Source organism: Notolabrus celidotus, chromosome 6 (genome assembly GCF_009762535.1).
Source record: "Notolabrus celidotus isolate fNotCel1 chromosome 6, fNotCel1.pri, whole genome shotgun sequence".
NCBI lineage: Eukaryota > Metazoa > Chordata > Actinopteri > Labriformes > Labridae > Notolabrus > Notolabrus celidotus.
This window is the reverse complement of record NC_048277.1, coordinates 38,928,918-38,943,917: the sequence shown is the minus strand read 5'-3', so window position 1 is coordinate 38,943,917 and position 15,000 is coordinate 38,928,918. Positions and strand designations below refer to the sequence as shown.

The window sequence follows — 15,000 nt, the reverse complement described above, 5'->3', positions numbered from 1 at the left end:
TCTGATTGGTCAGCTTGCTAGCCACCTGCAGGTTGATGGGGATGTTCTGTGAGTCGGGTTTGGTGATAGCTGTGGTGACCATCGCGACAGTGGGAGGGCGTTGTGGCAGGACAGAGCCAGGGAGGGTGGGCGTTGCGGCAGCTTTCAGCACCAGAGGTAGAGTCTTCGCGGTGAGGACCGGGGTGACCGTCAGGGTCTGTGGGGGACGGAGGAGAGAACTCAGACCGATGCCTCCTGTGTTTGACTATCTCAATGTTTAATGATCGTGTGGTTGTGAGTGTTTCCTACCTGCTGCAGTCCTCCAGGTATCTGCTGGCTCTGCAGCAGGGTGACCGGCTTGATGTCGCCACCTACTGGAGGAGTTTTGGACGTGCAGCTGCAGCTTGGCCTCCGGCTCCTGCTTCACCAAGAGCTCCTTTCTCAGCTGCTCCACCACCTTTTTCTGCAGGAGGAGAGGAGAGGAGAGGAGAGGAGAGGAGAGGAGAGGAGAGGAGAGGAGAGGAGAGGAAAGGAGAGGAGAGGAGAGGAGAGGAGAGGGGAGAGGGAGGAGAGGAGAGGAGAGGAGGAAGGAGAGGAGAGGAGAGGAGAGGAGGAGGGAGAGGAGAGGAGAGGGAGGAGGAGAGGAGAGGAAGGGAGAAGGAGAGAGGAAGGGAGAGGAAGGGAGAGGAGAGACAGAACATGTTGGTCAAACTTTTCTTCATCTAAAAGTGCATTTGGACCAAGAGTCCCGGGGTCTTTTAGCCCCCAGAACTACTTCCCCCTGATCTAAAAGGTTCCTGGTCCCCCATTGTTGTCTGCGTTTGGACCGCGGGCTGAAGTCCCGGGTAGATTGTGTAAATCAGGCCAGTGACGTATGGAGGAAAAAAAGTAAATGCACTACACCACCAGACCAGTAGAGGGCAGTAACACAAAGAGGAATGCCATTCATCACAGATGACACCATAGAAGCAGACGGACAGGCAGGTATCATTCTGAGCAACACAACAGTTAGCCTGTTAGCATGAAGAGACTCAGCTGGTCTGTTTTAGATGGTGCTTTATTTCATCACAGATGGATTCACTGAATCAACACGTGAGAGGAGATAAGCGCGAGTAGCAAAGACGTTTCAACACGGCTTTAAAATCCTTTTGAACTCAAAAAGCCGTGATCGCAGAGATCAGACGGTGTTTCGGTTTAAACGGCGACCCTGTTAACTGGAGACTCTCAGCCGGATGCATCCCTCATAAACGTCTTTAGACCGTCATTAAATATCTGATGAGGATATTTTGAAATCTTAATAAAAACTAAACTAGTTTGCATTCCCAGGAACTCCCTCTGTGTTTCAACAGCTGTGTAAACTCCACAAACACTGACACGTTCAGCTGAAGGTCTCCAGTTTACAGGGTCACTTTTAAAACCGGAACACCGGGAGGAGAGACTCATTCACGGTGGGCTGAGAGAAGACTACTGTTACAAGCTGCTAAATCAAGAGAATCACAGCTTCTTCTTTTGAAAAAGTACACACACATACAAAAAAGATAGAACAAATAAAAACTAATGAAAGAAAGAGAAATCAAGAGAATCACAGATGGAAAAAAACAATGACTGTGAAAGGTTTTTGGAAAAAAAATTTGAAAAAAATTTGAAAAAAAATTTGAAAAAATTTGAAAAAAATTTTTTTTAATTTTTTAATTTTTTTTTAATTTGACCTAAAACATTTTGACCCAAAACATTTTGACCAAATTTTTTTTGAAAAATACAAATTTTGAAAAGAAAATTTGACCCAAAAAATGTTGAAAATTTTTTTTTGAAGAAATAATTGACAAAAAATTTGACCAAAAAATTTTGAAAAAAAATGTTTTGACAAAAAAAAAAAAAAAGACAAAAAAGTTGACCTGGATGTGTGTGATGTTATTGTGGACGGAGGGAGGAATAAAAACACTGAGGTTAAAATAACCAATCAGACACGTTCAGCATTGCAGGCCCCGCCCCCTGAAAGTCCCGGGACCTTTGAAAAGTACTACCCCCCCTAGCAGGGGCTTTTTAGGGGGGAGATTTCTACCCCTGAACTAAATTTCAATAAGAACAGCTGACTGGTTGAACGCTGTGGTCTGACACGTCTCTGTTTTCCTCCTCTGAGTTTACAGATTGAGTTTTCATTCAGGGATAAATAATAAAACATAGATAAGAGGCAGAGCGGAGTCTGCAGAAAGTCTCTGATGTTACATGAACACACACACACACACGCTGCACGCTGCACGCTGCACGCTGCACGCTGCACGCTGCACGCTGCACGCTGCACGCTGCACGCTGCACGCTGCAGCTCGTATGGATCTGTATCTTGATCTGTATGTTTGAGTTGACATGAGACGTGAAGAGGCCGTTTTAAGGATCATCAGATCCTCTGAGTGAGGAACGTCTCGGCTCTGATCGGCCTCTTTCTTTATCAAACTGCAGATTAACATAAAAACACAGAGCGCGTTGTGGAGCGGAGAACAGCAGTCTGAGATAAACCCCATCTGTTACCTAGCAACACCGGACTCAGAAGCAGGAAGTTAATGCAGCGCCGCGGCGTCATAAAGAGCGCCGAAGAGAGCGAGCAGCCTGAAGAGCGGCCCGGCTCGCCTCGCACACGGCAGTTTGACCTGCAGATAATAATGTGCGGCTCTATCTGCTGCAGGGGGACGCTTTATCACGTCGCACACTCCCTCGCCGCTCTTATCACGCCGTGTTTTTAAAGGATCAGTCCGCACGCTTCACAAAAAACACACACTGCGTATTTAACCCGCTCTAATCTGGAGACGCAGACGCTTCATGTGCTGAGGTTTGCAGAGAGAGTCGGGCGCAGAGGTCTGTGCAGGGACAGGAGGAGAAGAAGAAAAACAGCATCAGGCTTTTTAACAGGAACAAAGACCACGACACGGTGTGTGTGTCACACAGGAGAGAGAACACAAACTGGGACTTACAACACTTTAACTTCTTCACACTGAAACAGGAAGATTAGATATATATATATATATACTTAATACATCTTTAACTTTAACTTCTTCACTCTGAAACAGGAAGATTAGATATATATATTTATACTTAATACATCTTTAACTTTAACTTCTTCACTCTGCATGAACACGTGAGGAAACATCAGGACAGAGTCACACTGAGGATCACACAGGAAACAAACAAGAACCAGCTTCAGGTTTTAACAGGAACATTATCATCCTGTGGAGCTCCATCTGATCCCAGGTAAACTGATGACTGGAGATTCAAACAGCTTCAACATTTAAAGTCTTCACTCTGACGTCTGTGGATCATTAAGAGTTCAAAAACACTGACTCTACATTTTAATTCTACATTTATCTGCAACAAACAAACAAACAAACAAACAAACAAACAAACAAATAAACAAACAAACAAACAAACAAACAAATAAACAAACAAACAAGATACACGTTTTTAAACCTTCTCATTTCATCTCCATCAGTACGAGAAAGAGACCAATAAAAGACTACTGCTGAGTGAAAGCACACTTCACCTGCTGCACTCAGTCAGTGAGCAGGTAACAGAGAGAGGAGGAGGGTCAGTCAGTGAGCAGGTAACAGAGAGAGGAGGAGGGTCAGTCAGTGAGCAGGTAACAGAGAGAGGAGGAGGGTCAGTCAGTGAGCAGGTAACAGAGGGTCAGTCAGTGAGCAGGTAACAGAGAGAGGAGGAGGGTCAGTCAGTGAGCAGGTAACAGAGAGAGGAGGAGGGTCAGTCAGTGAGCAGGTAACAGAGAGAGGAGGAGGGTCAGTCAGTGAGCAGGTAACAGAGAGAGGAGGAGGGTCAGTCAGTGAGCAGGTAACAGAGAGAGGAGGAGGGTCAGTCAGTGAGCAGGTAACAGAGAGAGGAGGAGGGTCAGTCAGTGAGCAGGTAACAGAGAGAGGAGGAGGGTCAGTCAGTGAGCAGGTAACAGAGAGAGGAGGAGGGTCAGCCAGTGAGCAGGTAACAGAGAGAGGAGGAGGGTCAGTCAGTGAGCAGGTAACAGAGAGAGGAGGAGGGTCAGTCAGTGAGCAGGTAACAGAGAGAGGAGGAGGGTCAGCCAGTGAGCAGGTAACAGAGAGAGGAGGAGGGTCAGTCAGTGAGCAGGTAACAGAGAGAGGAGGAGGTCAGCCAGTGAGCAGGTAACAGAGAGAGGAGGAGGGTCAGTCAGTGAGCAGGTAACAGGGAGAGGAGGAGGGTCAGTCAGTGAGCAGGTAACAGAGAGAGGAGGAGGGTCAGTCAGTGAGCAGGTAAGTGAGTAAGGAGGTAAGTGAGTAAGGAGGTAAGTGAGTAAGGAGGTAAGTGAGTTAGGAGGTAAGTGAGTAAGGAGGGAAGTGAGTTAGGAGGTAAGTGAGTAAGAAGGTAAGTGAGTAAGGAGGAGGGTCAGTCAGTGAGCAGGTAACAGAGAGAGGAGGAGGGTCAGCCAGTGAGAAGGTAAGTGAGTAAGGAGGTAAGTGAGTAAGGAGGTAAGTGAGTAAGGAGGTAAGTGAGTAAGGAGGTAAGTGAGTAAGGAGGTAAGTGAGTTAGGAGGTAAGTGAGTAAGGAGGGAAGTGAGTAAGAAGGTAAGTGAGTAAGGAGGTAAGTGAGTTAGGAGGTAAGTGAGTAAGGAGGTAAGTGAGTAAGGAGATAAGTGAGTAAGAAGGTAAGTGAGTAAGGAGGTAAGTGACAAGGAAGACAAGGTAAGTGGAAAGGAAGGATGGAAGGGAGGGATTTAGGGAGGGAGGGAATTAAGTGAGTAAGACAGAAAGAGAGAGAGAGAGAGAGAGAGAAGCTCCTCCAGCGTCTCAATTAAAAACATCACGTTACTGCCTGTCCTACGACAAGGGATTCCCCTGCTTCCCCTGCTTCGCCTGCTTCCCCTGCTTCCCCTGCTTCGCCTGCTTCCCCTGCTTCACCTGCTTCCCCTGCTTCCCCTGCTTCCCCTGCTTCACTGCTTCACCTGCTTCACCTGCTTCCCCTGCTTCCCCTGCTTCCCCTGCTTCCCCTGCTTCACCTGCTTCCCCTGCTTCCCCTGCTTCGCCTGCTTCCCCTGCTTTACCTGCTTCCCCTGCTTCCCCTGCTTCCCCTGCTTCACTGCTTCACCTGCTTCCCCTGCTTCACCTGCTTCCCCTGCTTCCCCTGCTTCACTTGCTTCCCCTGCTTCACCTGCTTCCCCTGCTTCACCTGCTTCCCCTGCTTCCCCTGCTTCGCCTGCTTCCCCTGCTTCACCTGCTTCCCCTGCTTCCCCTGCTTCCCCTGCTTCCCCTGCTTCGCCTGCTTCCCCTGCTTCACCTGCTTCCCCTGCTTCACTGCTTCCCCTGCTTCCCCTGCTTCCCCTGCTTCGCCTGCTTCACTGCTTCACCTGCTTCCCCTGCTTCCCCTGCTTCGCCTGCTTCCCCTGCTTCGCCTGCTTCACTGCTTCCCCTGCTTCACCTGCTTCACTGCTTCCCCTGCTTCACTGCTTCCCCTGCTTCCCCTGCTTCCCCTGCTTCCCCTGCTTCACCTGCTTCACCTGCTTCCCCTGCTTCACCTGCTTCCCCTGCTTCACCTGCTTCCCCTGCTTCACCTGCTTCACCTGCTTCCCCTGCTTCACCTGCTTCACCTGCTTCACTGCTTCCCCTGCTTCCCCTGCTTCACCTGCTTCCCCTGCTTCACCTGCTTCACCTGCTTCACTGCTTCCCCTGCTTCCCCTGCTTCACCTGCTTCCCCTGCTTCACCTGCTTCCCCTGCTTCGCCCTCAGACATCAGAGCGGCGTGAAGCTGTAACCTTCACTGAACACCTTTGTTAATAAACAGTGGATCACAAACCGATGCATTCAGACACTTCCTGTACGTTCTAAAGATCATTACTAATGTTTTAAAGAGACTGATTCTGATTCTAGTTTATACCAACCTCGCTCTCATCTCTCAGGAGGACGATCAAAGAGTTCCTCAGGACGACATTAAAGGAAACTCAGCAGATAAAAATAGGAGGCACGCTCAGAGAAGTTAAAAATAAAGACCCAAAAACAACAAAAACAACAAAAACATCAGGATTCAGACTTTCAACAAGCGGAGCAGATGTCTCAACACAAACACGGTTTAACTGGTTTAACATCGCTCCAGTCTGCATCCTCTCCTCAACACCAGACTACTGTATGATATCTGTGCTGCGTTCAAGACACCACCGACTTTACAGCCTCCAACAGGACACCTGAACATCTGACAACAACAAAGGAACATGTAGTCTTTTTGCTCTCACAGAATAATTAAAATACAGACTAATGTTAAAATATGTCACCAGTGTTACTTTAAATACAGTAAATAATGTCTGCAGGTTACCTCCTCTGTTAAACACGTCATAAAAACACAGCAAATCATCAGGAAGGTTCCTGGATCCTCTCCTCCTTCTCTTTCAGCTAATGTAGAAAGTGATGTGTTTAAGGTCGGCATGGACACATGAGTGATCCACATTCACCAACAATAAAAACCTCTCAGTGAATAAGCTCACTGTACCGTCTCCCTCCTGCAGGAACACGTCTGAGCTGAGCACCTCGTTAACAGCAGCACACTGAGCCCAGCTGTGTGTGTGTGTGTGTGTGTGTGTGTGTGTGTGTGTGTGTGTGTGTGTACACTGTACCTGCTTCTCGCTGAGCGCTGTGATCTTGGCTTGTAGTTCGTGGAGCTGCTTCTTCAGATCTGCGTTCTGTAAACAAACAAAAAACAGAGTGAGTCTGTGGTGCGTTCAAGTCCTGATGTAAACAGTCTGTGGTGTGTTCAAGTCCTGATGTAAACAGTCTGTGGTGCGTTCAAGTCCTGATGTAAACAGTCTGTGGTGCGTTCAAGTCCTGATGTAAACAGTCTGTGGTGCGTTCAAGTCTTGATGTAAACAGTCTGTGGTGCGTTCAAGTCTTGATGTAAACAGTCTGTGATGCGTTCAAGTCCTGATGTAAACAGACTGTGGTGCGTTCAAGTCCTGATGTAAACAGTCTGTGGTGCGTTCAAGTCCTGATGTAAACAGACTATGGTGCGTTCAAGTCCTGATGTAAACAGTCTGTGGTGCGTTCAAGTCCTGATGTAAACAGTCTGTGGTGCGTTCAAGTCCTGATGTAAACAGTCTGTGATGCGTTCAAGTCCTGATGTAAACAGTCTGTGGTGCATTCAAGTCCTGATGATAAACATTCTGTGGTGCTTCAAGTCCTATGTAATGGTGCGTGTCAAGTCCTGATGTAAATGGTGCGTTCAAGTCCTGATGTAAACAGTCTGTGGTGTGTTCAAGTCCTGATGTAAACAGTCTGTGGTGCATTCAAGTCCTGATGTAAACAGTCTGTGGTGCGTTCAAGTCCTGATGTAAACAGTCAGTGGTGCGTTCAACTCCTGATGTAAACAGTCTGTGGTGCGTTCAAGTCCTGATGTAAACAGTCTGTGGTGCGTTCAAGTCCTGATGTAAACAGTCTGTGGTGCGTTCATGTCCTGATGTAAACAGTCTGTGATGCATTCAAGTCCTGATGTAAACAGTCTGTGATGCGTTCAACTCCTGATGTAAACAGTCTGTGGTGCGTTCAAGTCCTGATGTAAACAGTCTGTGGTGCGTTCAAGTCCTGATGTAAACAGTCTGTGGTGCGTTCATGTCCTGATGTAAACAGTCTGTGGTGCGTTCAGGAACAGGTGCAGTGGGTTTACCTGAGGGTCCTGCTTCATCTGGGCAACCAGTTTCTGCAACACAGAAAGGGACAGAAGTCAGAGTAATCACAGGGACCCCTGGTGGTCATAGTGAGGTACTGCAGCCACTGTGCTTCACTCTCCTGATGACTGGACTTTATAAACACATAATATATATAAATAAAATAAAATATTAAATCAAATAATACATTTAAAAAACTAATTATAAATAAAATGTAATTAATTTAATTTAATGAATTTGAATGTAAAATAAAGTTTAAATAATATAAAATATAAAAAATAACATCAAATAAAAAGTAATAATCCTGACAGCAATAATAAGTTAAAGCAGTTATAAGTGCTGATCCAGTCTAAATAGATGAGATGTCTGAGGTCTCTGCTGGATAAGATATCATGCCGGTCCTCTTTGTGGAGTCTGGATCCAGCACAGGGTCCAGTTCTGCTCTGAGTTCACTCCACTGACAGTAACTCTACCTTATAGAGTGGGAGTTGCAGGCTGATCTGGGCCCTGATGAGTTGGTGTGTTTTAGTCATTGTGTGACTTTGAACAGTGAAACAGGACAGACTGAGTTACCCTGAAGGAGACACAGAGCTGTCCACGCAGCGAGGCTCAGCTCTGAGTCTGTAAGATCACTGAGAATGAACCAGCTCACACTCTTCTTTTTATATGCATCTTTTCTCTTTCTCTCTCTGCAGCTCTGAAAACTTAGAAACAAAGAAAACTAGAACACTGAACAAGTGAACTAAAAGCTACACCTCTCTGAAACCAGACCAGTTCTTAGTTTGTGGGGATCTGTCCTGATTCGTTCAGAAAACATCTGGATGACAGTAGCGACAGTAAACGCAGCACTCAGTAACTCTCTGCAACTCCAAAATATGAGCGTGTTCATTTTAGCCTGTTCATGCACAACACCAGCGACAGCTCCCCTCCTCCTGGGACGTCCTGAGAGACTAACCTCCAGTTTCTATGAATGGAGTCCAGTGGCTTTAAAAGGAGAGATGAAACAGCTGTGTGTGGTTAAAGATCTATCTCTGTAGGATCCTCTCTGTCAAGGTGCATTTCAACCAAGAGTCCCGGGGTCTTTTAGCCCCCAGAACTACTTCCCCCTGATCTAAAAGGTTCCTGGTCCCCCATTGTTGTCTGCGTTTGGACCGCGGGCTGAAGTCCCGGGTAGATTGTGTAAATCAGGCCAGAGACGTATGGAGGGAAAAAAGTAAATGCACTACACCACCAGACCAGTAGAGGGCAGTAACACAAAGAGGAATGCCATTCATCACAGATGACACCATAGAAGCAGACGGACAGGCAGGTATCATTCTGAGCAACACAACAGTTAGCCTGTTAGCATGAAGAGACTCAGCTAGTCTGTTTTAGATGGTGCTATATTTCATCACAGATGGATTCACTGAATCAACACGTGAGAGGAGATAAGCGCGAGTAGCAAAGACGTTTCAACACGGCTTTAAAATCCTTTTGAACTCAAAAAGCCGTGATCGCAGAGATCGCCCGGTGTTTTGGTTTAAACAGCGACCCTGTTAACTGGAGACTCTCAGCCGGATGCATCCCTCATAAACGTCTTTAGACCATCATTAAATATCTGATGAGGATATTTTGAAATCTTAATAAAAACTAAACTAGTTTGCATTCCCAGGAACTCCCTCTGTGTTTCAACAGCTGTGTAAACTCCACAAACACTGACACGTTCAGCTGAAGGTCTCCAGTTTACAGGGTCACTTTTAAAACCGGAACACCGGGAGGAGAGACGCATTCACGGTGGGCTGAGAGAAGACTACTGTTACAAGCTGCTAAATCAAGAGAATCACAGCTTCTTCTTTTGAAAAGTACACACACATACAAACAAGATAGAGCAGTCGAAAAGGCATGTAGTTCAGGAGTAAAGTTCCTCCGGTCTTCAGACCGTTAGAACATCATCCTGAGCCTGTAGTGTGTTCATGTTTTACATCAGAGCTGCGTCTCTGAACTCTTCACACTAACCTGACTTCAGAACTCACCTGATGGATCTGGATCTCCACCTTCAGGGCCTCCTGTAACGTCTGTAATTCCATCATGGATCCAGTCAGTCTGCCAGCCGATTGATCAGCCTACACACACACACACACACACGCACGCACACATACACACACATACACACACAGGTACAGGGTCTTAAACAGCTGCTTCAACAGGAATCAGCAACATCGGCACTCCCCTCTGTTGTCATGGCAACATGAGGTATAGCCATATAAGGACATCCTGTGTGATGCTGCTGGTTCACGTGAAGGTCATTCAAGGTCACAGAAAGTCTCCTCGGTGCTGCACCGTCCACAGAGCCTCAGTGAGGAACACAGACTCAGTGATGAACACAGACTCAGTGATGAACACAGACTCAGTGATGAACACAGACTCAGTGATGAACACAGACTCAGTGAGGAACACAGACTCAGTGAGGAACACAGACTCAGTGAGGAACACAGACTCAGTGATGAACACAGACTCAGTGAGGAACACAGACTCAGTGAGGAACACAGACTCAGTGAGGAACACAGACTCAGTGATGAACAGGTCAGACTTTAAATTAATATTAATATTAATATTTAATATTTTTACCTTAACACCGTCTCCAGTAGGAAAACCATCCACCTGAAGCATTAAAGTGCCGCTGAGACAAACACAAGAGAGAACATTTCAATCACTTATTCAACAATAACAACAAAAGAATCAAAATAAATAAAAGAACATTTATTTTGATTATTTAAAGATTTAGTTATTTTCACCATGAAATACAAACATCTTAGTATTTACATATTGAAAGTATTTTTATCACAACTAGCAGAATAAACTAAATAAATGTTAAGTTTTCACATTATGTCCTTAATATAAAAAATAAGATCCATTTAAATACAGTAAAATAACATTTATACACAAACAGATTAATATTGATATTTGTATTTAACATTATTTAGAACCTTATAATTTATTTGTTGCATTTTCTTTTTTGTATTAAACTGACTTTACTTTTTTAATATTGAGGTCACTTTTAATACAATTATAATTACATGACATCATTTTTTATTGTTGTTTTTTGTTTTCTTGCTTTATGTTTCTTTTATCTGTCGTTTTTTCAAAATTAAAAAAAAATAAAACTCAGAAAACAAACAGAGAAATAATGTAAAATTAAAAATAGATAAATAGAACAAGAATAAATGTCAATAAAGTAATATAAATTAAATAAAATGTTAAAGTAAAATACAATAAATATAGAAAAAAAAGTGAATAAAGTTAAAAAGAAATGTAAATACAGTATAAAATAAAATAAGAATAAAAAAGTAAAAGGTATATACAAACGTTAAATATGGTTTAAATAGTTGTAATTATACAGGCAGCGCTCATATTTCCATGTTTTTAAGATGAACCTTGAATGTGTCTTTCATTTCAAAATAAAACTTTATTTATGTTTTTACCCGAGACGTTTTTACTCAACAAACAAATCTGTTCTCTGAGGTGAAGTGACCCAAGAGAAGAACATGAGTTTGATCCTTGAAGATGAAAACAGAGAGCTAGATATTAAAGGTGACATATCCTGCTGAATGTTCTTTTTAATGGTCCTCTCCCTGAAATCTGTGTCCCTGTCTACAAACCCCCTGAAAAGTCAAAGACTCCATTCTGCCCCTGTTCTGATTTCTCCACCTTTCTGTAAATGTGTGCTGAAACCAGCCGTTTCAGTTTCAGTGTTTTTCATACGTCACAACGCCATCCGGTCTGTAACAGGAAGTCAGAGCTCGGAGCTTGTTCAGCCCATAGACTGTATAAAATACAACTCAACCCCTCCTCCGTTTTTCATTCCCTGCACACATGTGTGCTAACAAGGAGCTTAGGAGGGAGGCATGCTAGTTGTAGGCTGTCTTAATAAACACAAAGGTCGCTTTGACTCCCCACGTCTGCAGATTTGAAGATCTAGTGGATGATTTTTAGTTTTCATGGATAACTGCTAGCGCTAGTTAGCATAGCCACATAGCTACATGTTGGTAGCTGTGTACCAAGACACACGTCGACATGCTGACAAATAAAACAACAAGAAACACTAAATCTGTGACCAATGGTTCAGAAAGGTCCTGCTGCAGGCGCCTCTCCGTCAGGATCAGATTCTGGATCAGATTCAGAGGGTTGAAGTAACGCGGGTCTGTGAGCAGCCGTGTATATTCAGCCAACATGTAAACATTAGATCAACGTGCCGGAGAGCCGAGGCCACACCCACTTCCTGAGGGGGCGTGGTCAGAGGGAAAACAGACTGTTCTGATGAGGACTGAAGAAGAGGGGTTTTCAGGCAGACCAGAATCTGATTTCAAAGTGTTTTTATGAGCATAAACTTTAAAGACATGTTTTGGGGACCTCTTAGACCAATATATGTTGATGAAGAAAGTGTGATATGTCACCTTTAAGTTTGATTTGTTGATGTGTTTTAACTCCTGACATCACTCTGTGTTTTAAATCATGTTTGAGTTTTTGTTGTCTAATAAAAACAGGAACAGGAGTTTTTACTGACGGTGAACCTCCTCAGTGAAGACCTTAAACCGTCTCCCACACAGACAGGACTTTACCTGTTACCTGCTGAATGGACAGGAACATAAAGAGACCCTGATTAAAGGACCACCTCCCTTTAATGATCGTTTTATGAAGAAAACTAATTGAATGTAAAATATTGATTATAAATAACTCTCTGAATAAGAAAGAGAATCTGTCTTTATATCACTGTTTACATTTATTACATTTTAGTTTTATTAATGAAACATTTTGTATTATTTGTGTTTAAAGGAGTGATCAGAAAGTCTGTAAAAATACTGGATTCTAATTTTTGATCTGCTTTCTTTATTGATTTTTATTTGAGGTCACTAATGTGTCTGTAGAGCTTTTACAACTTTATTCATTTTCAAATTAAACACAAAATAAATAACTTTATTTATTACATTTCAACATGTAACTCTCAACAGCTGAATAAAATATAACAAAATAACTACCTGGAGAAATGTTAATTTGATAATTATTATTATTAGTATTTAATTTCAGGCAGAAACATAACTCTGATTATTATTTTATTTACAATAAAAAATACTTATAAAATAAAACCAGGAGCATTTTAAACATTTTATTTAAAATGTTTCTTAATAAAAGTTTTGAAAATGATTATAAATGACATTATTTTAACACGTCTGTGGTCATTAGTTCATGGTTGTGTTTTGACCCTGAAATGTTAAATGCACGGTCTAAATCAACTCTGATGAAAGTTTAATTTGTTTTTGGTGTTTTAGTGGATCATGTGACTCACCACCTGGCTGTGGGACTGGACTCCACCCCTCTGTGCTGCCCTGAAACACACAAACAAACACACACTGTTACAAAAACAAACACTGAGGAACAAACAGGGAACACTCAGAAACACTGAAACACTCTGGAAGAGAAATCCACAGATAAATGTTGTTTCCTTCGTTTATAACATTTATAGAAGCTCTTTTTTTATTTCTGTTCAAACACTGAATCAAAGTTTCCTCTGTGGGACGGTTCCTCTCTGCCTCAGGTTTAACATTAACGATCATTATTTAACAGAAGAGAGGTTCCTGTTATCTTTATGTGAGATTTAAACCTCTGAGTAATGTTCCTGTGTTTCTGTGATCAGAGTTTAATGAAGACGCAGAAACACAGACATGAGAGCAGCAATAACAAAAACACAGACAGGAAATTAAATCAAGTTAAATTAAATTAAAACATAAAATGAATTAAAGAATAAAAATGCAAATAAATTAAATTAAATTAAAACATAAATAAATAAAAGAATAAAAATATAAATAAAGTAAAATTAAATTAAAACAAATAAATAAAAGAATAAAAATATAAATAAAGTAAAATTAAATTAAAACAAATAAATAAAAGAATAAAAATGTAAATAAATTAAATTAAATTAAAACATAAATAAATTAAAGAATAAAAATATAAATAAAGTTAAATTAAAATAAAACAAATAAATAAAAGAATAAAAAAGTAAATAAATTAAATTAAATTAAATTAAATTAAAACATAAATAAATAAAAGAATAAAAATTTAATTAAAGTAAAATAAAATAAAAAAACAGATAAATTGAAGAATAAAAATGTAAATTAAGTTAAAAAAAAAGAATAAATATTTGAAAGAAAATAAATTAAATAAGGATAAAACAGTTAATAGTTTAAAAAATAAAATAGGAATAAAACTGCAAATAAAGTACGAAAATAAAATAAGACTTAAAATGTAAATAAAGTAAAAAATATGAATAGTAAGAATAAAAATGTAAAGGTATATAAATTTGTTACACATGGTTTAAATAGTTGTAATTATACAGGCAGCGCTCATATTTCCATGTTTTTAAGATGAACCTTGAATGCGTCTTTCATTTTTCAAAATAAAACTTATTTAATGAGATGTTTTTAAAGTAGATTCATTAAATTTATCTGCAGCTTTATGAGTTATTGATCTGAACATCTGAATATTTTAATAACATATAACTCTGAACACACACAGAACATCGTCAGAGGCCTTTTTTAACTTTTTACTATATTTTAAATGTTTTATTTCTGGAAATGAACGGGAAGATAAATCAAGATGAAGCAGTTGTTCCCTGTAAGACTCATTTAGACTCATTTTAAATCAACTTCTTATCATTTAAACTCATTTTTCTTTACTTCAAACTGATTTGATTTTAAAAACTGACCCCACCTGATCTGTTTCCCCCACTGAGAACATTTCTGTTTTACTACACTCCACTTCTCTTCTCTCTTTAGTGACTCATGAAACGTCTCCTCTGGTCTCAGAGATCCTGTGTGGATCTTTGTCACTCGTGTGTCTGTGCGTGGGATCAAGAATCTTTAAGAACGAGCTCGCTCAAAGACCACGACGACGTGACTCAGAGACCAGCGTCAGATTCAGGATCAGATTCAGGATCACGTGACCTGGTGACACAGACGCAGGACTCACTCAGGATCCTTCTGCTGAGTTCTACAGGTGACATTAAAACCTGCATGGTGTGTTTGCAGGATTTCTCCTTCAGATTCAATAAAGTTTATTAAAGTAAAACCTGTTCATGACGTGAGATCCATAAATTCAACCTGAAATCTAATTTGTGAGTTATTTAATATTCAATCAGGGAGGAGGAGGCTGACTCTCTCAGTGGTACCATGAGCAGGTGTGATGTAGGTATCAGAGTTTATAAGTATACTAGCTCCATGTGGTGACAGTGTTAAACATTAAAGTAACAGTTAGTATTGTTTTATATGGAAGCCCTAAGAGGACATGAGGAAATACATTATTTTCACTGTTTTCTCAACTTATTGTTTTTA

The 15,000-nt window shown here is 41.6% G+C and overlaps 1 protein-coding gene across 1 annotated transcript in view; it reads right to left on the bottom strand.

Annotated features, from left to right (window-relative positions):
• Nucleotides 1-15,000, bottom strand: part of phf21ab (PHD finger protein 21Ab) — a 49,383-nt gene that overhangs the window by 24,198 nt on the left and 10,185 nt on the right. Inside the window, exons 2-8 of the mRNA XM_034685498.1 lie at nt 12,960-12,999; nt 10,244-10,295; nt 9,649-9,738; nt 7,636-7,668; nt 6,593-6,658; nt 289-442; nt 26-196 (exon numbers count right to left, since the gene is read on the bottom strand). Coding sequence (XP_034541389.1) covers nt 26-196; nt 289-442; nt 6,593-6,658; nt 7,636-7,668; nt 9,649-9,738; nt 10,244-10,285 — 556 coding nt within the window. The 5' untranslated portion in view covers nt 10,286-10,295; nt 12,960-12,999. The remainder of the gene's footprint in view (nt 1-25; nt 197-288; nt 443-6,592; nt 6,659-7,635; nt 7,669-9,648; nt 9,739-10,243; nt 10,296-12,959; nt 13,000-15,000) is intronic.